The 27,355-nt window shown below is 50.3% G+C and overlaps 9 protein-coding genes across 9 annotated transcripts; 5 read left to right on the plus strand and 4 right to left on the minus strand.

Moving 5' to 3' along the window:
- Window positions 1-430: 430 nt before the first annotated feature.
- GIQ15_05304 (uncharacterized protein) lies at window positions 431-2,779 on the plus strand (the record flags this gene model as incomplete). Its single annotated transcript, XM_033552721.1, has 5 exons — window positions 431-982; window positions 1,050-1,686; window positions 1,744-2,488; window positions 2,540-2,641; window positions 2,701-2,779. The coding sequence occupies 5 exons, from the start codon at window positions 431-433 to the stop codon at window positions 2,777-2,779; spliced, it is 2,115 nt and encodes a 704-aa protein (XP_033406451.1).
- Window positions 2,780-3,243: 464 nt separating this feature from the next.
- Window positions 3,244-5,092, minus strand: GIQ15_05305 (benzoate 4-monooxygenase cytochrome P450; the record flags this gene model as incomplete). The annotated part of the gene is made up of 6 exons (XM_033552722.1): window positions 3,244-3,254; window positions 3,315-3,421; window positions 3,554-3,672; window positions 3,751-3,861; window positions 3,923-4,785; window positions 4,876-5,092. The coding sequence occupies 6 exons, from the start codon at window positions 5,090-5,092 to the stop codon at window positions 3,244-3,246; spliced, it is 1,428 nt and encodes a 475-aa protein (XP_033406452.1).
- A 5,740-nt stretch (window positions 5,093-10,832) lies between these two features.
- GIQ15_05306 (guanine nucleotide binding protein alpha subunit) lies at window positions 10,833-12,161 on the minus strand (the record flags this gene model as incomplete). The annotated part of the gene is made up of 5 exons (XM_033552723.1): window positions 10,833-10,932; window positions 11,013-11,381; window positions 11,434-11,562; window positions 11,612-11,957; window positions 12,026-12,161. 5 exons carry the CDS (start codon window positions 12,159-12,161, stop codon window positions 10,833-10,835), a joined length of 1,080 nt encoding a protein of 359 aa, XP_033406453.1.
- Window positions 12,162-14,249: 2,088 nt separating this feature from the next.
- Window positions 14,250-15,817, plus strand: GIQ15_05307 (CMGC/MAPK/P38 protein kinase; the record flags this gene model as incomplete). The annotated part of the gene is made up of 9 exons (XM_033552724.1): window positions 14,250-14,305; window positions 14,369-14,416; window positions 14,481-14,610; window positions 14,658-14,701; window positions 14,754-14,853; window positions 14,899-15,255; window positions 15,318-15,396; window positions 15,458-15,641; window positions 15,709-15,817. 9 exons carry the CDS (start codon window positions 14,250-14,252, stop codon window positions 15,815-15,817), a joined length of 1,107 nt encoding a protein of 368 aa, XP_033406454.1.
- A 1,184-nt stretch (window positions 15,818-17,001) lies between these two features.
- GIQ15_05308 (uncharacterized protein) lies at window positions 17,002-19,603 on the plus strand (the record flags this gene model as incomplete). The annotated part of the gene is made up of 6 exons (XM_033552725.1): window positions 17,002-17,063; window positions 17,164-17,268; window positions 17,343-17,585; window positions 17,646-17,673; window positions 18,123-18,344; window positions 18,410-19,603. The coding sequence occupies 6 exons, from the start codon at window positions 17,002-17,004 to the stop codon at window positions 19,601-19,603; spliced, it is 1,854 nt and encodes a 617-aa protein (XP_033406455.1).
- A 677-nt stretch (window positions 19,604-20,280) lies between these two features.
- GIQ15_05309 (Cullin) lies at window positions 20,281-22,884 on the minus strand (the record flags this gene model as incomplete). Its single annotated transcript, XM_033552726.1, has 6 exons — window positions 20,281-20,469; window positions 20,529-22,429; window positions 22,493-22,566; window positions 22,617-22,633; window positions 22,696-22,765; window positions 22,835-22,884. 6 exons carry the CDS (start codon window positions 22,882-22,884, stop codon window positions 20,281-20,283), a joined length of 2,301 nt encoding a protein of 766 aa, XP_033406456.1.
- A 665-nt stretch (window positions 22,885-23,549) lies between these two features.
- Window positions 23,550-24,095, plus strand: GIQ15_05310 (cupin domain-containing protein; the record flags this gene model as incomplete). Its single annotated transcript, XM_033552727.1, has 1 exon — window positions 23,550-24,095. One exon carries the CDS (start codon window positions 23,550-23,552, stop codon window positions 24,093-24,095), a length of 546 nt encoding a protein of 181 aa, XP_033406457.1.
- A 328-nt stretch (window positions 24,096-24,423) lies between these two features.
- GIQ15_05311 (uncharacterized protein) lies at window positions 24,424-25,729 on the minus strand (the record flags this gene model as incomplete). The annotated part of the gene is made up of 3 exons (XM_033552728.1): window positions 24,424-24,451; window positions 24,500-25,394; window positions 25,450-25,729. 3 exons carry the CDS (start codon window positions 25,727-25,729, stop codon window positions 24,424-24,426), a joined length of 1,203 nt encoding a protein of 400 aa, XP_033406458.1.
- Window positions 25,730-26,271: 542 nt separating this feature from the next.
- GIQ15_05312 (uncharacterized protein) lies at window positions 26,272-27,230 on the plus strand (the record flags this gene model as incomplete). The annotated part of the gene is made up of 3 exons (XM_033552729.1): window positions 26,272-26,711; window positions 26,768-26,823; window positions 26,872-27,230. 3 exons carry the CDS (start codon window positions 26,272-26,274, stop codon window positions 27,228-27,230), a joined length of 855 nt encoding a protein of 284 aa, XP_033406459.1.
- Window positions 27,231-27,355: the final 125 nt, after the last annotated feature.

A 27,355-nucleotide genomic window follows, 5' to 3' on the forward strand; every position in this document is an offset into this window, starting at 1 on the left:
CTCTCCTCTTTCTTTTTCTTCTTTCTTCGGCAAATATGCTGTTTACTCGTCATGGGTTGGAACTTGAGCATGGGATGGAGGGCTTTATATCAAAGCGAGGACAGATATTTCTATTTAATAATAAATAATATCCAAAGTCAACATATCTTTTGAGTCGTGGTTTTTTTCTATATCTACTTTTCCTCGGCGATTTCACATGCCAGGTCGAATTACCCCGGTCATGTGACGTCGGCTTGAACATCGCGATGACATCGATGGAAATCAACGTCGTGAAGTTGAACAACCCGTTGAATCTGAAGTTGAGCGTCCTGGAGCTGGAGTTGAGGCTTGAAAGATGACAGACGACGCCTGTCTATCCTAATTCCTAGAGGTTCCCTTTCTCGGAAAAGGCAGTCGCTGCGGCGGGCTGCTGCTGATATACCCCAGAAATATGGCAGTCCTCTCCCAGCCAGCCGGGCTGGAACGATCAATCAAGGATATCATATCCCTCCTGACGAAGAAATACGTTAAACATCGCACCGGCATATCCCGCGCCGTCTACCTGACGCTTTTCCTGGCTCTCGCGAAACGAATTCATAACGCTATCGCTGAGCAAAAGTCCGCCTCCGAGATACATGCTGGGAACAGGGCGGGCACTCGAAAGCTAGCCGGAGACGATGCCACAGGTGCTACTGGTGATGACGGTAACAATAACGGCAAGGAGGGCGGATCTTCCCGGAAAAAGGTTGGGCTGAATAGGGAGTTTCTGCGGAATCTACTACGCTTGCTGAAGATTGTAATACCGGGCTGGAAGAGCAAGGAGCTTCGGCTCCTGATCAGCCATTCGGTATTCCTGGTTCTGAGGACACTGTTAAGTTTATATGTTGCGGAACTGGATGGGAAACTTGTTAGCAGCTTGGTTAGGGGCAAAGGAAGGGAGTTTCTTCTGGCTTTGGCATGGTGGATGACGGTTGCAGTGCCGGCCACCTTCACGAATTCAATGGTGAGTAACCTCTATGCCTCTCACGCTTAACCTATTATTTTCTATACTGACAACTCCTGTTTCATAGCTTTTATATCATCAATGTCAGCTTGCTCTCCAGTACCGAAAACGTCTGACGGATCATATCCATAACCAGTACCTGTCGAACATGAACTTCTACGCATTATCGGCACTAGATGATCGAATCAAAAACCCTGATCAGCTTATAACCGTGGATATATCGCGATTCTCTAATAGTTTAGCGGAACTATACTCCAATCTTGCCAAACCCATTCTCGACATGGCCATTTACAATTACTCTCTTTCCAAAAATGTGGGTGGGGAGGGACTTTTTATCATGGCACTACTAGTCCAGCTATCTGCCAATGCGATGAGAGTGCTCACACCTCCTTTTGGCAAATATGTGGCCGAAGAGGCAAAATTGGAAGGAGAGTTCCGCTTCCAGCATACAAGGTTAATCGATTATAGTGAAGAAGTTGCTCTGTACCATGGCCACGAGTCAGAGAGAGATACCCTGGACAAGGGGTATTTTACTCTGATAAAGCACGTTAATCGAATCCTACGAAGGAGACTCTACCATGGGTTCATGGAAGACTTCGTTATCAAATACTTCTGGGGTGCTTTGGGCTTGATACTATGCAGTGTGCCCGTGTTTTTCAAGATTCCTGCCCAGATAACTTCATCAATGGGAGACAGGACCGAAAGTATGTTCAAATTCTTCCCCATTATTCCTACTTTACGTCGCTAACATGCCGAAACAGGTTTCGTAACCAACCGAAGAATACTTCTCTCGTCCTCTGATGCTTTTGGTAGAGTAATGTTCTCATACAAAGAAATTTCCCAACTTGCAGGGCACACTTCTCGAGTGGCATCTCTTCTTGAGGTAATGGACGACATAACCGCCGGCCGTTTCCAAAAGAAATTGGTTTCGTCTGCATCAACGGATTCAAACGCCGCTGTACTTAGCAAGCGTGGTACCATCATCGAAAGTGATTCAATCGAGTTCACGGATGTACCCATCATTTCACCTAACGGGGATGTTTTGGTTGAAAAGTTAACATTCACTGTCCACCCAGGAGAACATCTTCTTATCGTTGGACCAAACGGTTGTGGGAAATCATCTTTATTCCGTATCCTCGGCGGACTCTGGCCTGTTTATGGCGGTACTGTGAAAAAGCCATCCTTTGAAGATATCTTCTACATCCCTCAACGGCCATACCTGTCACGCGGCACGCTTCGACAACAGGTTACTTATCCTGATGACCTCAAGGAGATGCATGACAAGGGAGTAACAGATTCAGACCTTTACGACATTTTATCCATTGTTGAAATTTCATCCGTCGTTGACAGGCCTGGTGGCTGGGATGCGGAGGAGGAGTGGCGAGATGTGCTGTCCGGTGGTCTTCAACAACGAATTGCCATGGCTAGGCTATTCTATCATAAGCCCAAATACGCCATCTTGGACGAATGCACATCATCCGTGACGCTGGAGATTGAGAAAGTCATGTACGAAACTGCTAAGAAGCTTGGTGTGACTTTGATGACTGTTTCACATAGGAGGAGTTTGTGGAAATACCATAAAAAGATTCTCCAGTTCGACGGTCAAGGTCACTGTATCTTTACCAGTTTAGACTGGGAACGTCGATTAAAACTTGAAGAGTAAGTACATTAATATCCAGCCGAGGGTGATTTCATGGCTAACTCATCATCCTCCACAGTGAAAAAGAGGATATTGATCTTCAGCTTCGGGCCGTTCCTGAGCTAGAACGACGCGTCAAGGAGCTTACCACCGCATAGATGATTTGAATATATCTCATCCCCTTCAGATGTGAGATCCCTAGTCTCATAGGGAGCCGTCCTATCACGTACACCTCATCCGCCAAATACCAAAGTCGGTCTAAATTAAGGTGTGCAAGGACATAAATATTCATTGATCATGGGAGAGTGAAACATCAAGCCTATGTATATCTATATACCCATTCTGAGAGTATCTCATACCCGTACCAGTTTTTGTTCTACGATCATTCATTCGAAGCATTGCATCGGCACACCGGCCTGGAGTATGGAATTTCGGAATGTACATATTAACTGAATAGCAGTTTAAATACATGAATTCGTTCTGCATTGAGGGCTTATACGCTACTTCTTAGCCCAATTAACAGAAGTTCCTTTTGAGGAACAATATCTTCTGGCATTATTTCAACATCCGCCGGAATACCCAAACCAAGTAGAGAGCGATTCCCTCTGAACTCAATAGTTGTCTATTTGTCCACTATATTAGTTACCTTAGTAAAAACTTGAAGGACGTTACTATGTTTCGGCATGCCAATACCATACTCCCTCGCCACTCGAATGTCCTCCATCGTGGTCCCGTGTAAATCCATGTCGAACTTACGGGCCATGGCAGCAAACATGAGATATAGCTCCGAGTATGCTAGGCTATCAGGGAGAACATAATTAGCATCGATAATCAGGCAGCTTTTGGTATCTTAGAAGGAGAGGGTACCACGGGGGAAAGCTCACTTTAATCCTAGACAAATTCTGTTTCCCTTGGTGAACGAAGTAATATACCTGGTCAACCGTTCCCCCCTCTCGGTAGCTCGGATCCAGCGTTCGGGGTCAAATGTATCCGGGTCAGGGAATATCGTTGGATCCATATGAACAAAGTATGAGGACTGGCTAACCGGGGTCTGTTTAAGGCATTGAACAAGAAATAGTTAGATGGGTCACTGCGTATTTCTCATGTTTCTGTGAGAGCTGCAACTCACCCCTGGCGGGATCACGAAATCCTTATATGCCAAACTCTCGTTCCGTGCTGCACGCGGGAGCCGGAGAACTAGAGCGTGGGATAGACGAAGTGATTCGTTGATAAATGCAGTCTATATGGCTTTCAGTTAGAGTTACTCCCTAATAACATGCCTGACAGAGTATAGAGCATACCAGATATGGTAATTGTTCCAACTTTGTCCAGGTAATGTGGCTGTCTGGTTGTGGCATCACCCCTTTCAATTCCTCACGTAGTTTATAGAGTATCGATTTGTCGCGGTATAGATAGAATGAGCCAACCGTAAGTACTCTTGCCGTCGTCTCTGTAGCAGCACCGAGGACAACGAACCCCTCCTCTTCCAATCGCTTGATCTCTTTCTCCTTGGCCGGCACCGAAGGGTCACAAAGTGCGTGAAAGATGGTCTTTTCGGGCCCTTCGGGTGCTTTATAGTCAGGATGACTAGTTAGCTTGAGAGTAGCCACAGCCTGGTCGTGGACAAGCCTCCTCATAGCAAAGATACCCACGGTTTGTGGCTGCAGTATTTCCAATATCCACTCGGGTATAGATTTAAAGAGAGAAATCAGTGTAGGGAAGAAGGTAGTGACATGAGCCAAACGAAGGCTGGCATTTGCAAAATCCCGAAAGTCGTTTTGCAGGTCTTTGCTCTCCAGGCAGTCCAGGCTTCGTCCATATGCATACTTTGAGATGACATCTGCGGCCAACGCAGCAAACAGTTTATCAAGTAGCATAACGGCGTTTTCTGCAAAGGCCTCTTCAAGGCGTTCGACCACGCGGTGGACCTTTGCTAGAACAAGGGACTCAAGGCTGACCACTGCTCGTTTCGAGAAGAAGTTGCTTAAAAGCCCTCGACGAAGACGATGGTGCTCATGCTCAATGGTGGAAATCATAGACAAGAATACACCAAATGCCGAGACCGTGTGGTAGTCTTTATCCTGCTTTCGAGAGCTGTATATCTCGTCATAGTAATGAGAGTCTTTGATATGAAGCTCGCGGTGGTTAATTCGAATAATCGGGCCTTTCAACTTCATCAGCCATGAACCGCAAGGGGATATGTATTATTTCTCCCGCCGTGAGCTTCGAATTCCAACAGCCACAAAATTCTCACCATATTCTTCATGCATGCGCTGTACCTCCCAGATGTACATGCCCCCCTTGATCACGCTGAAGTAGAACTCATAATACCGGCCGATTGCCGCCAATTTAGGGCCAGGGAATTTGCTCAGAGGATGGAAATAAAGACGGTAGATCGTCTGGATGACAAAGTAGCTAAAAAGAGCCAATATCAGTGCCGTTAAAAGGTTTAGGGGCTCCATGGCAAGCATCTTGACACGGCGCAGAGGGTGGGAAGAACAGATCCATTGAGTTCTCCCTAACTTCAGGGAATTTGACCAGCAAATAAACCCCGCCGGCCATAGTTATAGTAGAAACGTAAAATCATAAGAAGAGAAAACAAAAGCAAGAAAAGGGTCTTGTCGTGCATACTCGATCCTGCAGAGTCGGAGCGCATGGCCTAATGGGCGTCAAGATACGACGATTAGCTCCCCAGTGGGCGTCATGAACATGTCATTCGGGAGGGTCTAAACATCCCAGTATTATGTGGCATCGCGTATACGAAGCAGGCCGTGAGCCTTCTTTTCCTTCTTTGGTGGCGTCCATGCATATCCTCCTGCAGTTCTTCAGGTCGAATCCCTGCACTGAGGCTGACAAGTCGCCGAATCTGCAGGGAAATCCAACCTCGCAGCAACCTCGTTCTTCTGCAGCTAATCAGCTCTAACTCAAACATTCACGGAGTTAGCCCTCTTGAATCAGTTGGCTCTCCACCTGATCCGTGGTGGGAGGACCCCAGCTGGCGATGGTGGTGAATCCTGCAGCCATATAAAAGTCAGCCTGAATGCATATACTCCGTAACGAATTAAATAGCAAGAAAATACCAAGTCGACAACTCTCAGGCCTCGTTACATCCTCTTCCTCCGTGCAAGGTTTGCAGGGTTAATTCCAGCTACCCGGGAGTCGGATGCCTGATGCATAGGGATAGAACGCTCAACGGGCACGCCAGAGACATGTCTTCCTGCGATGGTAAAGAAACAGGCGTTAATAAATGCCAAAGCGATGGACTCATATAGAGAACTCACTGTCTCACGGCCCTGGCACGTCTAAGTAGCTATCAAAAGCTGGATGCCGTTGACATCTTCGCTCGAATGACATCGTCTTGCCTTATCACGAACATACGCATGACGTCGGTATACTTCCAGTCTGGATTTCAATTTTCGAGGATCGGTGTCTTATCGTGGACTCTCGGTGAAATTTAGGTAGACTCCTTTGCAGATGGATTATCTGTCTGAGTTGGAGATGTTGATGAGCAGTGGAAGATGTGAGGTTGGCCTCTTACCCTTCTTGTTCTCTACTTCGTCCAACTCTGCTCTGTGTACATAAGGTCCAGCGTGACGGTTAAATAATGATTTTATTACTCCGTACTGAATTAACAATGAAGAAAGGGAACTCGATTAACCTGATAGATTGGCGACCATGTCTTTCATCACGGCCACGGAACATATGCATAGTAAATAAATAACAATCAACGAGAGTATTTTAAACGCCGTCTCACACTGGGACGATAACGGACGAGCAGCCTAGTTAGTGACATCCAGCGGCTCTATATTCCATATTCCCTCCGCATATTCCGCAATGGCCCTATCGGATGAGAAGAATCCCATCCTCGCCACGCTCTGGATACTCTTTTCCACCCATCCTTCCTGGTCCTTGAACGCTACATCGATCATATCATGGGTCTTGACGTAGGAGTTGAAATCGTCGGAGACAAGGTAGTAATCGCCATGTTCGGTGATGGAGTCGATGATTGCTGAGAAGGAGCTGGCATCGCCAAAGGTGTTGGAGCGGATGGCGTCGAAGACAGCGGAGAGAGAGGCGTCAAGGGTGATGCTCTCTGGGTTGTAGACGTGGGCGTGGCGGAGCTCCTCGACGTCTTCGGACAGGTTGCCGAAGAGGAAGATGTTTTGCTCGCCGATTTCGCGGGTAATCTCGATCTAGATATAGGGTTAACTACATTGCTTCACATATAGAATCGATGGATAGGACATACGTTTGCACCATCGCATGTTCCGATGATGAGACCTCCGTTGAGGACGAATTTCATGTTACTTGTTCCACTCGCCTCTGTACCGGCGGTGGAGATATGCTCGCTGATATCAGATGCCGGACAGATGATCTCGGCCTTGCTGACGTTATAGTCCTCGATGAAGATGACCTTGAGCAAGTCTCCGACGTCCTTGTCATTGTTCACTACCGCACCTACACTGTTGATCAGGTGAATGATCGTCTTTGCCATCCAGTAGCCGGGAGCTGCTTTGCCTCCGAATATGGACACGCGGGGAGCAAGCTTGGAGCGTTCTTCGGGACTCATGGCCTTGATGCGGAGGTAACGGTGGATGACACCGAGAATGTTAAGCTGTTGACGCTTGTACTCGTGGAAACGCTTGACCTGGATATCGAAGAGGGCCTTGGGGTTGACACGCACCCCCGTGGTGTCGAGGATGTGTTTGGCCAACCGCTCCTTGTTGGCGGTCTTGATAGCAGCCCACTCGGCCTTGAACTCCTTGTCGTTGATGAAGCCCTCCAGTTTGTCTAGGAGGGTGAGGTTCTTGAGGAACTCATGTCCGCCGAGTTTGGAAGCGATGAGGTCCGAGAGTCTGCGGTTGGCTTGGTGTAGCCAGCGGCGCGGGGTGATGCCGTTGGTGACGTTGCCGAACTTGTCAGGCCCGTAGATGGCGACGAAGTCCTTGAAGATAGTGGACTGGATAAGGTCGGAGTGAAGCTCTGCGACACCGTTGACCTTGTGAGAGCCGATGATGGCAAGGTGAGCCATGCGGACCATCTTGGGCTGTGATTCCTCAATGACGGAAACCCGGCTTAGGAGATCGTGGTCCTTGGGGAACTTGCGTTCAACCTGGTGAAGGAAGCCCATGTTGATCTCATAGATGATCTGCAGATGGCGTGGGAGCAGGTTCTGCATCAACGGGACAGACCATTTCTCCAGTGCTTCGGGGAGGACGGTATGGTTCGTGTAGCCGAAGGTGTTGGAGACGAGGCGCCAGGCCTCATCCCAGTCGAGACCTTCTTCGTCGACAAAGATACGCTGAAGCTCGACGATGGCCAGGGTTGGATGGGTATCATTGAGCTGGATGGCTACCTGGTCTACGAATTCGCTCCATGGTCGCTTGGACTTCTTGTATCTGCGTACGATATCGAAGAGAGAGGCAGCACACCAGAAGTACTGCTGCTTCAGACGGAGCTCCTTGCCTCGATCCAGGTTATCGTTTGGATAGAGGACGGCGGAGATGGTCTCGGCACGCTGTTCGTCGGCGACAGCGCTCTCGTAGTCTCCGGCATTGAAACGCTGGAAGTCGAACTCTCCGCTGGCAGCCTTTGACGACCACAGGCGGAGGTTGTTGGTGGTGGGAGTCTGGTATCCGGGGATGGGCATGTCATATGCCACAGCCTGCACGATCTCTCCGTCCTGCCAGGAGTGGACGGTCTTGCCGCTCTCGTCCTGGTACTTGCGCACCCATCCGTAGAACTGGATGTCGACCGTGACGTCGTGGCGTGGGAACTCCCAGGGGTTGAAGTCGAGCCAGTAGTCTGGGACCTCGATCTGGTAGCCATTGACGATCTCTTGCTTGAAGATACCGTATCTGTACCGCAGCCCGTAGCCCCAAGCCGGGTAGTTCATGGAGGCCAAACTGTCGAGGAAGCATGCTGCCAGTCTCCCGAGGCCACCGTTGCCCAGTGCGGCGTCATTCTCCTGTTTGATGATGTCTTCGACTCGGAAGCCGAGATCGTCGAGTCCACCTATACAAATGACGTCAGCCGTGCATCTCAGTTGATAACAGGACCAACCCTTACCCTTTGCCAGATCCTTCAATCCCACGTTCAGCATGGCATTGTCGAGTGCCCGGCCCATGAGGAACTCTAGAGAGAGATCTAGATATCGTCAGCACCAACTTTTTTAGGTCATCATCTCAGACGTACAGTAGACACGCTTCTGGTCCTTGAAGGTCTGACGCTGCTGTGTCTTGTTCCAGTCGATGATCAGACGGTCTCTGAAGGCCAGCGCAGTGGCAGAGTATGCAGCTCTAGGAATCGTTAGCTATATTCGACAGGAAAGGTGGTGGCCGTACACTTCATCGCAGTTGAATATAGAGCGGGCCAAGCTGGTCTCGACATGACGAACCACTTCCGACTGTAGACGTTAGCTAATAATAGATGATAGATGGTATATAGAAGACGTACCTCGAACTCCTCCTTGGTGCTGAACTCCTTGGGAGACTACAGACGTCAGCTGGGTACGCAACCTCGAGCACTTCACATACGTATTTCTTCCATCTACAACGATCAGCATCAACCACGAGCATCAACCACGATTAACAGTTATAGGAGCACTCACGCCGCTCTCTGAGGCTCAGGGATGCTGGCCTCGACGGACTTGAATTCCTTTGGCCCGAAGCCGGTGAAGGTTCGCTTGTGTTTTGGGCGACTGAAGCCCGGTCCGACGGGGCCCTGGAGGTCTGAATGGGGAACTCCCACGGACGGCCGGCGTTCGCGGAGCGCCGGAGCAGTTTCAACGCCTGGAGCCATCGTACGTGATAGGGATAGATGGATAGATGTAGAGTGAGGAGAGGATGAGAGAGGAAGAGTTGAGAGAAGAGAAGAAGAGAAAAGGGAGAGGAGGGGTAGATAAGAAGTCGCACAGCCTGCTAGCTACCTAACCGCCTGCATGCCAGCATATCCAAGCAAGTGCAAGCAAGCATCCTCATGGTGGCGAGCAAAGCAAGCTCCGGGAACTGAGTGAGACCTGGAGCCTTTGAGTTCGCCGGGCTGCAGCTTCGACGGGCCAGACGCGCGAGCAGGTAAGTATCCTTGTTCCCTACGTTAGACCGACAGCTATATATATATACTTATATCTATATATACAGACATGTCTATCTCGACTTACTCTATATCGACTTATCCTCTATATCAACTTATATCAACTGTATACGCGTCGGCATATCGGACCTGGTTCTTCCGTGCCGAGATAAGATAAGGCATACACAAGATGGAGATGGAGATGAAGATAGTTACATGGATGGATGGAAGAAGTCAGTGGAGTTGGTGGAGCGCCACTCCAACTTCCAACAAAGCAGATGCAGGGACAGGGAAATCGCTCAGCCAACCATCGGCCGCTGCAGAAAGGGACGAAAAGGGACGAAAAGGGACGAGAGTGCGTCTTTTCCGTATTGTAGTGAAGCTGCTTGATAAAACTTAATCTAGATAGACCATGCTGGCATATTTACCCCTAGGAGAAGAGAAGTAGAGGAAGGGAAGAGGAAGTAGAAGTAGAGGAAGTAGAGAAAAAGAAGTAATGTAGTAGTAGTGGCACACATCACGTACTAGTGTAAACAAAATCACTCAGAAATAAAGTAGAATCAATCAGATCAACCCAGCCCGAAGCCTCATCACAGGCCAAGCCGAGAGAGACGGTTTCTCGTACATCATCAGAATAAAGACAAGACAAGACAAAGTGGGAGGTAGGTCGTTTTTGGTGCAGAAGTGAAGAGAGAAAAGGGAAAAGAGAAAAGAAATAAGCCGGTGGTAAGACATGTGAGGTGGTAATTAAAGGAAGAGTAGTAGTATCAGGTGGGTAGGTTCGTCGCGAGGGTAGATGCATTAACCGAATGATAAGAAAGAAAATAAGTACGGTAAAAAGCGGGCGTGGAGAACGTCATAAGGTGAAAGGAGGACGAAATGAGGAGACTTTGAGATTGGAGAGAAAAAAGACACAGATATGAAACTCGCTGATGGAAGGTAGGAAAACCGAGGAAAGACAGGACGCCGCGCCGCGCCGCGCCGGTACAGTGTCGTCCCGTAACAGAGAAAGGAAACGTAAACAGGAACGCCGGTAGAAGCCAGAGGTCGTGGTGGTTGGAAATGGTATCAAGGTGTCGTGTTGTAGTGTAGTGTAGTAGGAGTAGGAGGAGTAGGAGGAGTAGGAGGAGGTGGATGCGGTTATAATATGCCCGAGTCCTTGAGTGCGTTCTGCAATATGGTTTCCTTGACGGCTGCAAACACGAGTCGGATGTTCGACGTATCGGTTGCTTGCGTCAGACTGCGCCAGTTAGCATTCACAATGGATATAAATATTAAGGTAATAGACAATTCAATTATGTAGAGGGGATGGACACGCACTGGGGATAGAGATTGAGGTGCGCGCGGTTGACCTGGTTGAACCGCCAGAGCAGGTACTTGGCCGCGCGATTGACGTCGTTGCCTCCCGAGTAGTCCGGGAAGTACTTATTTAGCGGTGACCGGCCGAGCTTCTGGCGGAAGAGATCGACCTTGTTGAGGAAGAGGACGATGGAGGTGCGCATGAACCAGCGCGAGTTGACGACGGAGTCGAACAGGACGAGACTCTCCATCATGCGATTCTGGTTGCTTTCCTCGAGCAGGACCTGGTCGTACTCGCTGAGGGCGACGCAGAAGATTATAGAGGTGACGTTCTCGAAGCAATGGATCCACTTTTTGCGCTCACTTCGTTGTCCGCCTACGTCGAACATGCTGCACTAACTGTTAGGAAGATATATATCTCGCAGGGAGGGATGATGCGTACTGGATGCTTAGCTGGCCCATTGTGAACCTGGTCTCGTAGATACCGGTGGTCTTTGTTCGGGCGCGCAGGACGTCTGCTTCGTTGGGTATGTAGTCCGGCGTCGTTATCCGCTTTGCCTCCTCGAAGAAGCTATTCCATGTTAGCTGTAGATAGAGAGTAAATAGAATAGAGAACGCACTATGGGGCAGAGTCCATGAGATAGAACTCGTTCTGGCGCTCGAGGACGGCCGGTATGCTGGGGTCGTTCCAGAGATATGTGATTGCATCCCCCACCTTGAGCTCGAGGGAGACATTGGGGTCCGGGTCGACGTTGTAGTCGAGCAGGTAGTCCATAAAGTCTCTCACTTTGGCGCTAGACGGCTGTATCTCGAACTGATGCATGGCCCAGACGAGCGACTTGGCGCAGTCGAGCAGGTTCTTGTATACTGTCAGACGGTACATGGAGAGCTCTTCGACCGTGTAGCCGTTCTGGTGGATAATCTTCATCTGTTTTACGATGGTCGACTTGCCGCTCTCTCCGGAACCTGCTGCCGTTAATATTTTCACCACAAAGTGACAAAACATGGAAAAAAGGAAGGGAAAAGAAACACACCGAGGAGCAGTATCTTGCACTCCTTCTTGAGCCGCTTCATGTCTTCTTCCAGGACTCTGTCTATGGCCTGGCTCTTCTTTTTCTGCTCCGCGATCTCGTCCGACCCGACGCCGGTCGAACTCAGACATCCTCCCATCCTTCCCGGCGGAGACACGGTGGCTGATCGGATAGTGTAGTGATGGCAGTCCCAGCGTTGATGCGGTGATCGGGGTACGGCGTGTATGGGAGATGGGTGAAGGTCGTAGGTGGTTGGTGTCAGGTTGGGGAGGTGAGGCGTGCGAACGCAGAACAAAGGCCAGGACCGCTTTGTTGAACAATCCAGCTGTCCCAGCTCTGTCTTCAGTCGCCGTCAGCCTGTCGTCCGTCAGCCGTCGTCCTTCGTCTTTCCTCCTGCTCGTCCTGCTCGTCCTGTTCAGTCCTCGAGATGGCGATGGACCTGTGGATCCTGGGCCGGAGACCCAGGCGGAGAGTATCAAGGCCAGCAGCGCATGTATTCGTTGTCGTAGTCGTCGTCGTCTTCGCAGTGTGTCTGTCGTGTGTAGTGTGTAGTGTCTGTCGCAGTGTCTTGTCTGGAGTGTATGTCTGGTGTAGTGTCTTGTCTGGTGTAGTGATGTCTGCTGTAGTGTAGTGGTAGAGATCTCGCGGGGAGCCCTGCCGTGACTGGGAAGCCCGGGGCCCCGTCCCAGAGCGGCCTGGCGGGCTTGCGGGCGTGCGGCTGGGGTTAGGTAAGCGTATTACCCACCATTACCCGCTTGCCTGGGCGTCCCTTGGGCGTGTTTCCCGCCCTGCGACTCCTGCCATTACGGCCTGTTACATACATAGATTACGCATATACTATAAGAGACAAGAGAGACACAGGGAGAGGAGGACAGAGGTCGATAGGAGAGGAGAACACGGGTGATCTGTATGACTCGCATTAGGCCTTAAGAGCACTGTTAAGGCTCTCTCGCCGTCTTGTCCCTAGCTTAGCACCGCTCGCTTCCAGGCCAGCCATGTGGGAGCGGCAGGGTTGCCTCTCCTGAAGTATAGACGAGGGACATCCTGATATTCTCCGGCATCGCTGGACTGCTGGTTGAATTGGTCCCCTTTTGCCTCCTGGATACTCCGTACTATCTGCTGTCTCTGCGTAGTCAAACCCTTCCGACACCAGAGGTAGCAGCTCAGCACTCCCGCGTGGCTCTGAAACCGCAACCCGTCCATCGCCGATGCCTGGCGTCGCCCTAGCAGGTACAGCCGGCCAACCAGGCGCTCGACCTCGCCATGGCTGGCAGGAGTAACTCGTTTCAGCCTTGGCTCCAGGCTGGCAAGGGGGAGACACCACGCTGTTTTCCTTCGCTTTGTCTGTCTTGTTTCATGAGATATCTTTGCTAGGCCGTTTCTTTGTTTAGGGTACTCCTGGTGTACTCCGTCTAATCATGTCGATGATCCCGGCCAGTCCACGTTGATGGCGGCGCGTTCCTCCCATCCGCAAACCCTATTAGAACATGAGAACAATGGCAATCACTAGCTGTTCTTGGGTATGTGCTGGCGATGAACATGGCGTTTCGGGCCCTGGTAATCATGATGCCGCGCCCTGTCTGTTGGCCCGGATGCTGTGTCGGCATGGCCTGCACCGTATTAGGTTAACGGTTCCAAGCTCAAGCTCTGCTTCGATCGACTCGTAGTCTGCATGGAGGCGACAGTGCGGTGGCGACGGGGAGGCGAACTGCCCTGTCCATCCTGTCAGCAGGGGCATTATCAACGGTATCCAGTAGAGGTAGTTATGGTGTAGTGTAGTGTAGATGGTGTAGTATGTAGTGTAGTATAATGGTGTAGATGGTGTAGATGGTGTAGTATGTAGTATACGGAGTGATGGTGTAGGTTAGCTATCCATGAAGAACATATCTCATCATCTCCATACCATAGAACCCATCTCCGTATCTCCATCGCTGCCGGGGATAGAAAGCCGCTGTATACCCAGCTCTTAGCTGTGCGGATATTGTTTAGGGTTGCTTACCTTTTCCACTTCCCACGTTTCGCCCGCTCGTCCATGGCCCCTCCTCCACGTCCACCGCCACCACCGCCAACTTCTTCGTCCTCCTCCGTCCATCTTCATCCCACCCATCTCACGATCTGCGACACAGTCTGACAGCCAGAAGCCAGACGCCAGACGCCAGACAGCTCCTCGGGTCGACAGAACACCCTCGCATCCTATAGTTGCTGCTGGCTCGGCCTGTCAAGCACAATGGCAGAGTTCGTTCGCGCCCAGATCTTCGGCACCACCTTCGAAATCACCACCAGGTACGTTCTTTGACGAGAAGAGAAGAAGACGAGAAGATGGACAGGCTTATCTGACTGTTATAGGTACACCGACCTGCAGCCGGTGGGGATGGGTGCTTTCGGTCTTGTCTGGTACGTCCCCCGCCTCTGGCTTGATATATCCTGAATCGACCAGCATCAACTAACAGGCTCATAGCTCAGCGAGAGACCAATTGACCGAACAGGCCGTGGCTGTCAAGAAGATCATGAAGCCGTTCAGTACCCCGGTGCTGGCCAAGAGGACCTACCGAGAGCTCAAGCTGCTCAAACACCTACGACATGAGAACGTACGATACCCTCTCCCTTGTCTATACCTATGGCTTACACCCCGCAGGTCATCAGCTTAAGTGACATCTTCATCTCGCCACTCGAGGATATGTATGTATGCCGCTGTCGAGATACCGACGGCCATCGCTGACGGTCGTCTCAGATACTTTGTGACCGAGCTACTGGGCACAGATCTCCATCGACTACTCACCTCTCGTCCGCTCGAGAAGCAGTTCATCCAGTACTTTCTATACCAGATTCTCGTACGTACCCCATATTATATGTATATACAGAGCTAACGTTAGCAGAGAGGCCTCAAATACGTCCACTCCGCCGGCGTTGTCCACCGCGACCTAAAACCAAGCAATATCCTAATCAACGAGAACTGTGACCTCAAGATCTGTGACTTTGGCCTGGCCCGTGTACAGGACCCGCAGATGACAGGTTACGTCTCCACGAGATACTACCGTGCTCCCGAGATCATGTTGACATGGCAGAAATACGACGTCGAGGTTGACGTATGGAGTGCGGGCTGCATATTTGCCGAGATGTTGACGGGTAGACCGTTGTTCCCTGGCAAGGACCATGTCAACCAGTTCTCCATCATCACCGAGCTGCTCGGTACGCCGCCGGACGAAGTCATCCAGACAATCGGCAGTGCCAACGTATGTTCCCCGCCCCCATCTCATACTACCCTTTTTTGCATGCATCGGCTAACCACCTCCAGACCCTCCAATTCGTCCAGTCTCTTCCCAAGCGAGAACGCCAACCGCTAAGTCAGAAGTTCAAGGACGCAGACCCCCTAGGTATGTCATACAAGGTACATCATAATTGTGGACACGCGATTAACCAACTTCCCCTCCCCAGCTGTCGATCTACTTGAGAAGATGCTGGTCTTCGACCCCAGAGCGCGTACTCGTGCCGGCCAGGCTCTGACCCATGAATACCTTGCACCCTACCATGATCCAACCGACGAGCCCGAAGCAGGCGAACGGTTCGACTGGTCGTTCAACGACGCAGACCTACCCGTCGATAGTTGGAAGATCATGATGTAAGCCACCCTTCAGCCACAAGCCACCAAATTACCGTTAACCACCAATACTGACGGTTCTTTACAGGTACTCTGAGATACTCGACTACCACAACGTCGACCAGGTTACGCAGGAGTACACCCAGCCCCAGCCGCCGCCAATAGATATGGTCGCCGCAGCAGCGTCTATGGAATGATGGCCCCCCCCCCCCTCAATAAATGAAACACTTGAGACAACGCCGAATGACACAGAAACTATTGAAAGGAGAACGTGACTAGGCGATCATTCGTCACGACGAACGGAAGACGGAAGACGGAAGACGGCCAGCCCGGCCAGCTTTAATTGCTAATATTTTTCTCTTACGCAAAAAGACACATGATATACGCGTGGCCATTGATCATCGTCCATTCCAGCTTCTACTCTTCTCTAAGGGTTATTAGCTAACCGACGTCACCGCTTCTTCTCTTTCTTCTTCTTCTTTTTTTAAGGGATGGATACGAGTCAACCTTGGGGAGTTGATTCTGGGAATTGGAATTATTTACGAGACCGCGATGTTATTTTTCATCTTTCCTCATACCTACATCTAGTCGCACTATCTTATATCCGGCATTATCTCATTCTTTTTATTCCTCCCTATTTTTTGTGCTTTTCTTTTCTTTTCTTTTCTCGTGCCTGTTTTTGTTTCTTTTCTTTTTTCTCTGCATGTTCCTGGTTGTTTGCTGTGGCTTTTTTGTCGTCTCCCCCTTCCCGGCCGGCCCAACCTTCTATTGGCCTGGCTGTGAAAAAGAGGCAACACTCGACCTGTGCAAGAAAACCACCATACATTGTACAGTAAAAAAACAAAGCAAAGAAAACCCAGTGAAAAAAAGTTGAAAAAACAGAGACACACGAGTACACGTCGGGAAGGCTGATGGGAGAAAAGGAGAAGACCGAGAACCCCGACCCGGTTTGCCTTACGCGTGTCGATGGACTGTCGATGGACTGTCAATGAACTGTCGAGCTGGTCTTGTTCTTGATCTCGGCTTGCATGGCTGGTCGAACTCGTGTTCATGCCATGTTATATATATGTGGTGACTCGGGGCATGACCTAGTTCTGGATATTAGAGCTCAAAGATACTACATATATCAAGCATCATACTCCATCCTTTTAACGATACTCTTCTGTAGATATTCCGTATATGTAGAGTAATATATGTAGAGTAAGATGAGAAACCCGCCGGGATGGAAAATCTATCTCACCGTCCGAGGTTCCCTGCATGCATGCATAACATACATAGCAACCGACCATGAACATCTAGATGAACAAGACAGCAGGCAAAAGAGACGGAAAAGCGCCGTCTGGTCGTGTCGATACACTGCATCTTTCAATGAAGCTGTGACATGGGCGGCGGTAAAGTCCACCAGGAGCCTATCGTGCTCGTGGTCGATTTCCATCATGCAAGGTGATTTTGCTTGTCCCACCAAAACCAGACCAGACTGCCCATGCATATACATACGCGTACTGTCTAGAGATCTATAAGCTAACTGCCGTCACCAATATAGGGGGCCCGAAGTCGAGTTCTGGTTCTGCGACGATGGAGTCGACCCGGTGCAGAAGAATGATTGGGCATTGCTGCCGTTCATGGCACTGTCGGACGGAGCGCATGCGTATGGAACATTTCCTGTCTGGTGTATAGCTTGGGGTAGAACAGCTCACTTACCCTTTTACTCGGTTGTGATAGATCTACGGAAGACTTCTCCTACTTCACGCTGCAATGCAAGGCGACCGAAGATACACCGGCTACCTCCCTGTTCGGAATATCGTGCACCACGCAGCTCGACTCGGATAAGTTGATAAACCGTCCAGCAGACGTGACGAGGTCGACGGTGCAGAAGGCAGTGGTGGCAATTATAAACGAGCCGCGCCATCTGGGCCAGCTGCGGGAGAAGCTATCGATCGTTACGTCGGCCTGGTTTGCTCAGCGGTATGAATTGCTGGTTTAGACCTCTATATAGGGTTGATGGATGAGTACTGACCTTCGCAGTGACTTTACGGATACGGATATCCTCCAGGTAAGTCGGTCTGTGCTATAAACATTGAGAAGTAGCTAATTTATGCCGGTAGAAATTCTGGGAGAGCTTGAAGATAAGCTTGAAAAATGAAGACATACACAAGGACGAGCATTTGGGCCTTTCGCTACGAGAAATGATACACGAATTCAAGCACCAGACTCTAGTTTTGTTTAAATGTTTATTGTTACAACCCAAAGTATGCTCTCAACCCTTCAGTATATGGCAATGCCGACCACCATTTGCTAATTCGCTCTTTAGATGTTATTTTTTGGTTCCAGATGCGAGCGTTTATGCATGATACAATTCTCATTAATTTCCTTGATACCCGGCCTTATCCATAATCTTCAAGACTGCGCGGACCCGGCATACGATACATATGCCCAGTCGGTCAAAAAACCAAGCTCGCTTAAAACGAGTGAGAGGAGCTCATGTATGGAACCCGTTTCTAGCAATGGGGGAAGGCCGTTCGTCTGGTTAACATTTGCCATTTAGTGCTTGCTTACATGGGGCTGCCCCTTCAGATATTTGGCAAGGGAAGCATGTTTGGGCCATATACGCCTCTTCAACAGCTGGACCTCCTCGCCGACTACGGAACGAAATCATATCTTGTCGGCTCTACCAACTCGTTACTCCTGCAGCAAAAGGATCGATATAGTGATATTCTAATAAATGTAACTTTCCCATCTCTTTCTCTTCCCCCCAAATTGCTCCAGAGATCGCTGACAACAATATGTAGCTTGATGAGGATACAGTCAATATCTCGTCTCCGTCTCTACGAGCAGCTCTCTCCCTTTCCGCCGCAGATCGTCGATGGATTGATTTCCTTACCCAGACAATAAACGAAACCTGGGACGATGCGCATCCTGCAAGACCGAAAACACACGGCTACCTAGGATCGGAAGAGTTTATTCGTCTTCAGTTCGAAGAATATCTTCTAGCCCTTATCTCTTGTGTCAAATACCACGATGAAATCACTGTGGGAGGCGTAACGAAACAACCAGCAAATGACATAGATGGCGACCCTGCGTTGGATTTCAACCTTGATTTCCTAGAACACTGGCGCCAAACTCCCAACTTTGCTCTTTTCGACAGACTTACTTCTGACGCCTTGCTATTTTCAGTCGTCGAACCTCGTCACCCGTGTGCCGGAGGGCTAGGGATTGAAGATATCCAACGACGACTAGCACAACAGGTGGCAGACCTGCACCTTGATGAACGGGTACGCGAAGGCCGCGAAACGCTAAATAAGCATCTAGCCACGGGTCATCAAAAAGTCACTACGGCGTTTAACAGCCTCTGGGCTGAGCTTGAAGCAAGGCGTGAAGCTCAGAGGAAGAAGATTGAAGAACGGGCAAGACAATCGGCACTAGCCGATGCCGACCCAAATGATAAATCGGAACCTGGCCCTTCTTCCCCCACACCATCCTCTCCTCGACACTCCACATCTTCGAACCCATCCGGATCAACGTCATGGTCATCGCTCGCCGCACGCAAGCCGCCAGCTGTGGATCTATCACAGGCCCAATCCACTGTTTCCGCGGCCAGTCAGAGAGCATCAGCATATTTTAGCTCCTGGGGTTCTTGGGCCAGTGATCGGCGGAAAGAATGGCAGACAAAGAACACCGGTAGCCCGGTCTCATCACCAACAACCACCACTCCAAGAGTTTCAATGTCTGCTAATGACAGAAGCTTGAATGAACACGCTAGCAACCCCCCAGTCACAAAATCGGCCAACACAGCCACAGAGAAACCAAAGGAAGATGTTGATCTGCCGCCTCAACCGGAGAATGGCGAGGTAGAGAAGACCACTCACAGCCTCCAGCATGAACCCGACCAACCGATGGAGAAAGATACCACGGCTACTCTAGCTGAGAACGATCCGCCTCCTTCCAACGAGGCTTCTACCGTCCCTCTACACGCACATAAATGAAGCTAATAATTTTCCCTTCTTTGGATCGCGAACAAAGTGAGCTGCATATTTTGATGATTAGCATGAGAGATGAAGTGTTATCCTTTTATTAGGAACTGTTGGCTTAGTTCGGGCCATATGTAATTTGCATATACTTTGATATAGGATGAAGCAGTTAAGTCATAATAGTAGATTTGGCGTCATAGAACTGTTAGCATTCTTATAGCAAAAGTCGTATTACTGTAAATGGAAGATTAGAATGGAGATCATAGAGTGAGAGAGGACACTGATTTATGTTCGTTTGAAAGTACTCTAGAGTACTCCGTACGTATGATTTGGAAATAATCTCGTGGGAAAAGTGAAAGTGGCTAGCTGCTCGCTCAGGATGAATGATGGTAGTTTGTAAAAGGAAAATAAAGAGGAAAGGGGGGATATGAAGGTGTATGTGGGTTTTCCAGCAACGGTAGCGTTTTAAGACTCTCCTCAACCGATCGCTTTCGTTGTTTGTGTTTAGTTACGCGTAATGACTTTTGCAAACGAGCAACAGAAATCCACCTCTATGATACAAATAGGGAGGGAGGGAAGGAGGAGGAGAAAGAATAAGAAGGAAGAGGAAGAGGAGGAAGTGTGTACCGAAGAATGCAGATGGATGGATGAGTATTTATTTCGTGATCACGTAGCATTGAGTGGCTGTTTAATTAAGCAATATATGCTATTTCATCACCATCCAGACGCTCAATGTATTCCTTCTCCATCAACCCTTCAATGTTTTTCTTGATGTCAGAGATCTTAGGTGGGAAGCGGGCGCTGACTTGCTGGATGACTTCCTGGACGAGCTGGACATGCTTCATGCGCTTGCGGGACTTCATGATACGCACGATGGCAGACTATAGCTAGGGTTAACAACGGAAATAAGGATAAAATATGTAAGTAGGTGGCTGCTTACCTGGAGAACCAACTTCCTGTCCTCTTCAACAGTCTTGTGTGTATCCTCGGCCTCGTGCTTCTGCTCGGACTTGACCTGAATGTTTAAGTTGACCTTGATCTTCTTCGCTTTGAAGTTATAGTTCAGTACGTATGAGGTTCCTGGACCTGGCTTCGCATTCTCAGGTGAAGGGATGAGAACTTTAGCCTTGACGAAGATACCAAGGTTGGGATCAAGAATATCAGAAGAGAGAGCAGTTGCCTTCTCAATCTCTGAGTACTCTAGGCTATCGTTGTCGTTATATAGAAGTAGAATACCCATTTGGTAGGTAGATACCTGGAATGTGTAGGGGACCTTCGTGTTCTTGACGTAGTTTGCCTTGATTTCACCCTTGCATAATTGCCAGAGCCAGGTTAGCTTACGGCCGCTGTGCTTGTCGAAATAAAACGACTTGAAGCGTTCGACGGTCTTGTTGATAACCTGAGGTGGAATAAATTGCGTTGATGGAGGGTTGAGAGGCCAGAAGCCAGTGCCGAGCACCTGGAAGTGCGGATCGACCATTTTCTTACGGTCTTCCTCGTCGAAAATCTTCTCCTGCCATTCACGGTAGTTGGTGTTGAGATCCTTTGAGATCTGGATATCTTGGAACATTCGTTGGAGTTTGTTGGTATATTCGAAGCCACAAGCCTCCTTCAGTTTGCTGATCATACTAGTCTCAGCGTCATCGGATACGGAGCTGACATGAACTAGACGTTTGGCCAGCATTCGAGAGTAGAACTTTTGGAAGACGTCCTTGTCTTCGATATATTTGAAGACGGTCATGATCTGGACGAGGAGCTCCTCGAGCTCTGATTCTTCAGGCGACTTGGCGCCCTTCTTGAGCAGAGAGTCGGTGTATCTAGCCAACAGCTCGGGGGATTTGGTTGAGCTGGTGGTGCAAAGAGCGTTACGGTTGACAAATTCACGACAGGCATTATCTAAGGATCGAACAAATTCGGTTTCACCAGCGAAGGCATCGTCCACCATCGATCTGTACTTTCCATGCACTTGCAGTAAAGAGTCAACATACACTTTTGGGTCAACAGCTTCGCCGCCTGGAGTGGCCACTTTTGCAATAGCAGACAGGCCAGCTTTCCTAACATGAGTTTCAAACCTATTTCTTAACGGATCCAAGCCATCCTTTATCTTTGACAGAAGTCGGTACATCCTGGCAAGATCGTCTTGTCGTTCGGCGTCAAGGAGGGGCTGGAATTCGTCCCGTAGTAAGCCACAGTGTGAAGTAACCAAGACATCCAGACAGGTGTCTGTCAAATTCTTAGTAACGTCCGGGTGAAGGTACAGGTCGATGCGAGCGCGCTCTTCCTCTAGTCGAAGTTCCGCCTTCTTCATGTATTCCACGACGCTGTTTTCAGCCACGAACCGTTTGGACTCTCTATCATAGTAGACTCGCGTGGCCTCGATGAATGGCTTTTCAAAGTAGTACTGGTAGACAACCAGAGTCGACTTGGAATTATCGTTTTCATCCAGACCGAGAGAGACGAAAGAATCGACGATGTGCTTTATCTGGGACTGTTCGATGGTTTCGCCATTCCGCTGCTTCTCGATGAGACCTAGTACGGCACTCATGACGTTCTCGTGGACAAGCCTGAAGAAGTCCTCCTTCCATCTGACAAGGTGAAGGGTGTACACATCGTAGATATCCTTCTTGCCTTCGTCGACTTCTCGCTTTACCCAATGGCGGTTTAGGTATCTGAAAAGATGGTTGATGTATTTCGCGGCGGTGGTATAACGGGACCATTCTCTAATGTAGAACGAAAGGAGTGGCTCGTCAGAATGGCTGAGAGAGGCTTTGTAGACCCCTTCGAGGTGCCGGGAAAGATAGTGCCCAAGAAGGTTGTAGAGCTCCTCTCCGAGCAGATGGGCTGGATTTATACGGTTAGTGCTACGCTCTTTTGTTTGAGGAAGTTCAAGTTGCAATTTCTTACCGCCTCGCGTGCCATGCGAAGAAGAGGAATGGCTCGAGAAAGCTTTTTGGGAGGTACAAAAATTGTGAACAGCACTGTAACGAGTCAACTTCTATCCGGCTAAATGAGGTGGGGGGAAGCTAACGTGTAAACACCCATATACTAGAAAAATGGACATATTAGCATTTCTAGATCGAATAGTGGAGCAATCTCGTCGAGCTTACAGATGACATATCAATGCCGCTGTTCAGGTCAGTCATCACCCTCTCGATACCCTGCTCGAGAAAGGTCCATCTAAACAGGTAGAAGAACATGGTCAGTCAATATCCGACTCCGGCTACTGGTTGAATCAGCTCCACTCACGTCTCGTCAAGGTCATCTCGGTGAGGCGCCGCAAACCTCGAGGGAGGCATATCTGCCGTTCCTGTATGCGTTCTGCGAGCAAGACGGTGCTTTTAGTATATCGTCGGCTGTGACGTGGGGGAGCCCGCGACCAACCTCGAAGCGAGAACAGGTGCCTGGATGGCGGAGAAGAGCGCTGGCTAGCGGAGTAAGAAGGGATCAACTGAGCTCGTAGGCGTGTGCTGTGCTAGGAGCAGCCGGCCAGCGAGAGTCCTAAAGATATATGGCGAGTAGAAGAGCCAGTAGAGACCAGCAGATTGAGCGTGTTGGTGGGATGACGGGGAGAGAAGTATGTTTCAGGGGAGGCCAGGACAACGATAGATGTCCGTAGATCTGGCACGCTGGCACGGTATCTGCCAGGCAGCGAGATGGAAGGGAAGCTGTCGACTGCTGTCTATCTTCGAGGAGCTTGAGAGGCCAAGCAGGCAGAAGAGGAGACTTGATAGAGGTCGAGATAGCGAGGGAGAGGAAGAGAGAAGAGAAGAAGAGAAGAGAGAGAGAGAGTCAAAGTGAGGGAGAAGGCGCAGGCTGCACAGCGCTTAGGTAAGACACGCACTTTTCCCCTTATCGATAACACTCGGGAAGATGACGTTGTTTTGCAACAGAGACAGAGAAGACGAAGTCTGATGGACAGGACTATTGCTGTTCTATATCACTGTTCAGTCTTCAATATAGGATGGAGAAGATGGAGAAGATGGTCAGACCCTTGCCGGAGTTGCAGGTCACGAAATGCTTGATCCCAGCCTGGAGGGACATCCCCAACACCTCTCTCCAGTCCAAGCCTCTGCTCATCTATCATTCAGTGTTTGACTTTGCCTCTTCCGATGAGGTCCGAAAGCACCTGGACACTGTTGGTGCGGTCACTCCCCAGTGGACGTACTCGATGTATACCACAGATCACTTCCACTCAACCACACACGAAGTACTCGGCGTCGTGGCGGGAAGGGCCAAGTTGTGCTTCGGCCACGAGCAGAATCCAGACAGGTACGAGCCGACTGTGTCAAGGGGGGATGTGATCATTGTCCCTGCAGGAGTAAGTCACCGGCTGCTCGAGGACGTGGATGGAGGCTTTGCCATGGTCGGCGCATATCCGCCTGGAAAGCAGTGGGACATGTGCTATGGAGGAGAAGAGGACGCTGGGAAGGTAGACTCGGTCAAGTCTGTCCGCTGGTTCGATAGAGACCCTGTATACGGCCACTCGGGGCCGGTGTTTGACGTTTGAAGGAGTGGTTGATATCCCAAAGTGATTCAATAGCTAATATGTAAATGTATTTATATGTACTCAAAAAAAGGACTCAAAATGCAAAGTGGTAGTGCAGAAGATGGAATTATTGACACCGCATCCAGTAAACCCTCTCCCAACCGTGAGAAAATGAAATCAAGAATTCCAGCGATTGATGCAAAATGTGACAATATAAAAGGCCAAAGAGAGAGTATCTAGGACGTAGAAGGAAAGATGTGGCAACATGCAGTGATAGGATAGTAGGTGTTACAATGTAGACGAAAGATAGGTTTGGTGATGTGTAGATGTAGACTGTAGATATAGGGCGTTACTTGGCCGCCACACGCTCGATGACCCTATATAATATTAGCGAGAACTATCTTAAATAAAAGAGGATAACATACCGTAGAGCACTGATCATAAAAGTCATCAACCAGGCAACCAGCACAACAAACAAGACAGCAGCCAGTACCTTCTGCCTGTCACAGATGAGGTCGTTTCTGGGATCTACCGCCTGGTTCGTATCGCTGGTAGAGCATGACTCGTTAACGTCAGACAACGAAGCAAAGGCCAGACTTAGATTCGCCGATGCAAAGACGATGAAGACCAGGTCGAGGAATATCAGCCGAATCTTTGCCGTGGCTGACCGTAGGCCCAGCGGTTTCCCCGTGTACTCATCGTAGGTGATGTAGACTAGGTATACGAGTGCAATTGCATCGAAGATGATGGCCATGAGAGATGACGGCCCTTGCGGTCGACCGTGTTCCGTCGAGAGCTGCCGGATCGTGCCCCCGAGCGAGAGGGCGATGGCCGAGAATATGAAGACCGTGAGCCGTATGATGAGCGGCACCATGGGACTGTGGAGGATCCTATACTGGAATCCCTTCACCCATCTCTTCCGCCGTTGTATGAATGTGCCCGAGTTCCGTCCGCTCTCGGCATCCTTTTCATCAACGTATCCCTTCCACGGGCCGGACAGGTCACCAAAATTCTCGTTGAGCCAGTCCGAATCGACGATCTTGCCTTGCTGTGTCGTGTCTCGAGGGTATGCCACCGATCGAGCGAACGTCCTCCATCTGGATTCCTGCGTGTAGTGCGTGTAGGCCCGATATCTCGCTGTGTCTTCATCCCCGTCTCCGCCGTCCAACACGGTTTCCTTGCCCTTGGTCGTCGAGTAGTGGTGGTCAGCAATCCGGGCATCTCCCGGCGGCAGCAGTAGTGGCTGTGATTGTGATTGTGATTGCGGCTGTATCTCTGAAGCATTGGCTTCTCCGTCGTCTCCAGCGTGTTTTACCCAAGCTGTTCAACCCGTCAGTAAAAGACTTCTATTCACCAGACGACAACATGTACATACCCGGAACTGATCGAGCAGACACCGGCCCCGACCCTTGAGTTCGCGGTATCGATCCCTGGCTTCTGGGGGAGTAGCTCTTGGTGGATTGGCCCTGTCTCGAGCCTATACGCTGATATATCGACCGTTGCTCGTCCGACTGACTCGCTCCCGAGACCGACTGCGCCGACCTCCGTCTCGACAGCGGCGGCTCCAGCAGCCTAAGATCTGGTTTCAGCCTGGGAGAGCCTCCCCGGGACGCCGAACGATGAGACCGCACCGTCGACTCCCCCTGCGTGGCCATCTGTCTGTCCTAAGGGGGTACTCTTGACGCTCTGCTACACACGATATCGCCAACGACCGCTGCGGCGCATGGTTCCGCGACGTCCGGGCAGCGAGGAGGTGGAAGAACGAAGGACGAGCTGCAGGGACGCTGGGAGGGGGAAAAGCACCGCCGTCTATCTGTTCGTCCGCGGGCGGGATTGTTGGTGATGTCAGATCTTCTCTGCGCTCCCTTATGGCATCAGGGACTCGATGAACGTGGGATTCGCGCCAAGGGGCTAGAGAGACGGGGATGCCAACCTGCGATCAAAAGCTTCAAGAAGACCAGGGAAGAAGAAACGAACGTCGCCGCAGCAGAACCTGTTCGTTCGCCTTCGCGTCGCCTTCTCTGGCGCATCCTCGTCTGTCGCATCTTCGACCCGCCGGGCGCAGCAATTCGACGGTGGCGGACCTGAAGATGAGCGCGAAGCTTGAAATCTCGGACAGACAAAAAGAAAATATATACATAATTTAAAAAGGCAACTTCCCAGTATCTGCCTGTTTGACCTTTACAGACGAACCAAGATGCGTCTCTTCCTGATCCCGATATCGACGGGCCGCACGCTCATCTACTGCAAGAGACTCGACGCCGCGGTGCCGGCGAAGCAGCTGAGCTATCTCGACCGCATCACGAACAAGGCGACGGCGACCTGGGCCAAGTGGGAGACGGCAGAGAAGGGATGGCAGAAGACGCTGGTCACGTACGGCCATCGGGCGCTGCAGAGGATACCGTACGAGGAATGGGGGCTGAAGAGCGTGCCGCCGCTGAGCTCGCGGCGGGAGACGGAAGAGCTGCGGACGAAGAAGCCAGTTGAGCTGCTCTATCCCAAGAATGCGATCCAGACGAGTAAAGTGCTCGGCCTGCTGCAGAAGCTCGCGACGGAGAGACAGCAGCTTCACAGGAAGCGGATGTGGTGGAGCATCGTGGTTGCGCCTTTGACGGCTCCCTTTGCGCTGGTCCCGGTGTATGTCTATCCGCGTTCTAGTAGGTTGATGGAGACTACGTGCTGACTGCGTATAGGATACCTAATATACCCTTCTTCTTCTTCTGCTACCGCGGCTGGTCCCACTGGAGAGGTCAGTCTTGTCCGTTATAGCTGGGAGTATAGATACTGACTGTCACAGCATGGGGTGGCTCGAAGCACCTGGAGTTTCTGCTCAAGGAGAATCTCATCCAGCCTAGATCGCTTGCGGACCTGGAGAACGTCTATCTACGGCACTACCCTCACAGTGAGGGTGCGAAGACGACTGATGAGAAGGCCACGGCAGAGTGTGCAGACGGCCACTGCGAAGAAGTGATGCTGTTGAAGGATACGGATGGCAGGGCGCTCGCAAAGATGCTGGATGCCCCTGAGCTCGTCGCCGAAGTCGAGCGAGCCGTCCACCAGGTCGAACAGCAGCTGAAGAGACCTGATCAAACGAAGAAACCCGACCAAAAAGAAGCTGACGAGAAGAACGACGAGAAGAACGACGAGAAACGGTGACGACTCTCCTTTGCATATAAAACCTTGCCATGTATATTATTGTTTACGGCATAGACCTAGTCAGGCATCATGAGCCATGCAGATATATTAATGACCGACCTTCTGATACTCTATATCTACATCTC

This window comes from Arthroderma uncinatum, assembly GCF_011692745.1.
Source record: "Arthroderma uncinatum strain CBS 119779 chromosome Unknown scaffold3, whole genome shotgun sequence".
Classification (NCBI taxonomy): Eukaryota; Fungi; Ascomycota; class Eurotiomycetes; order Onygenales; family Arthrodermataceae; genus Arthroderma; species Arthroderma uncinatum.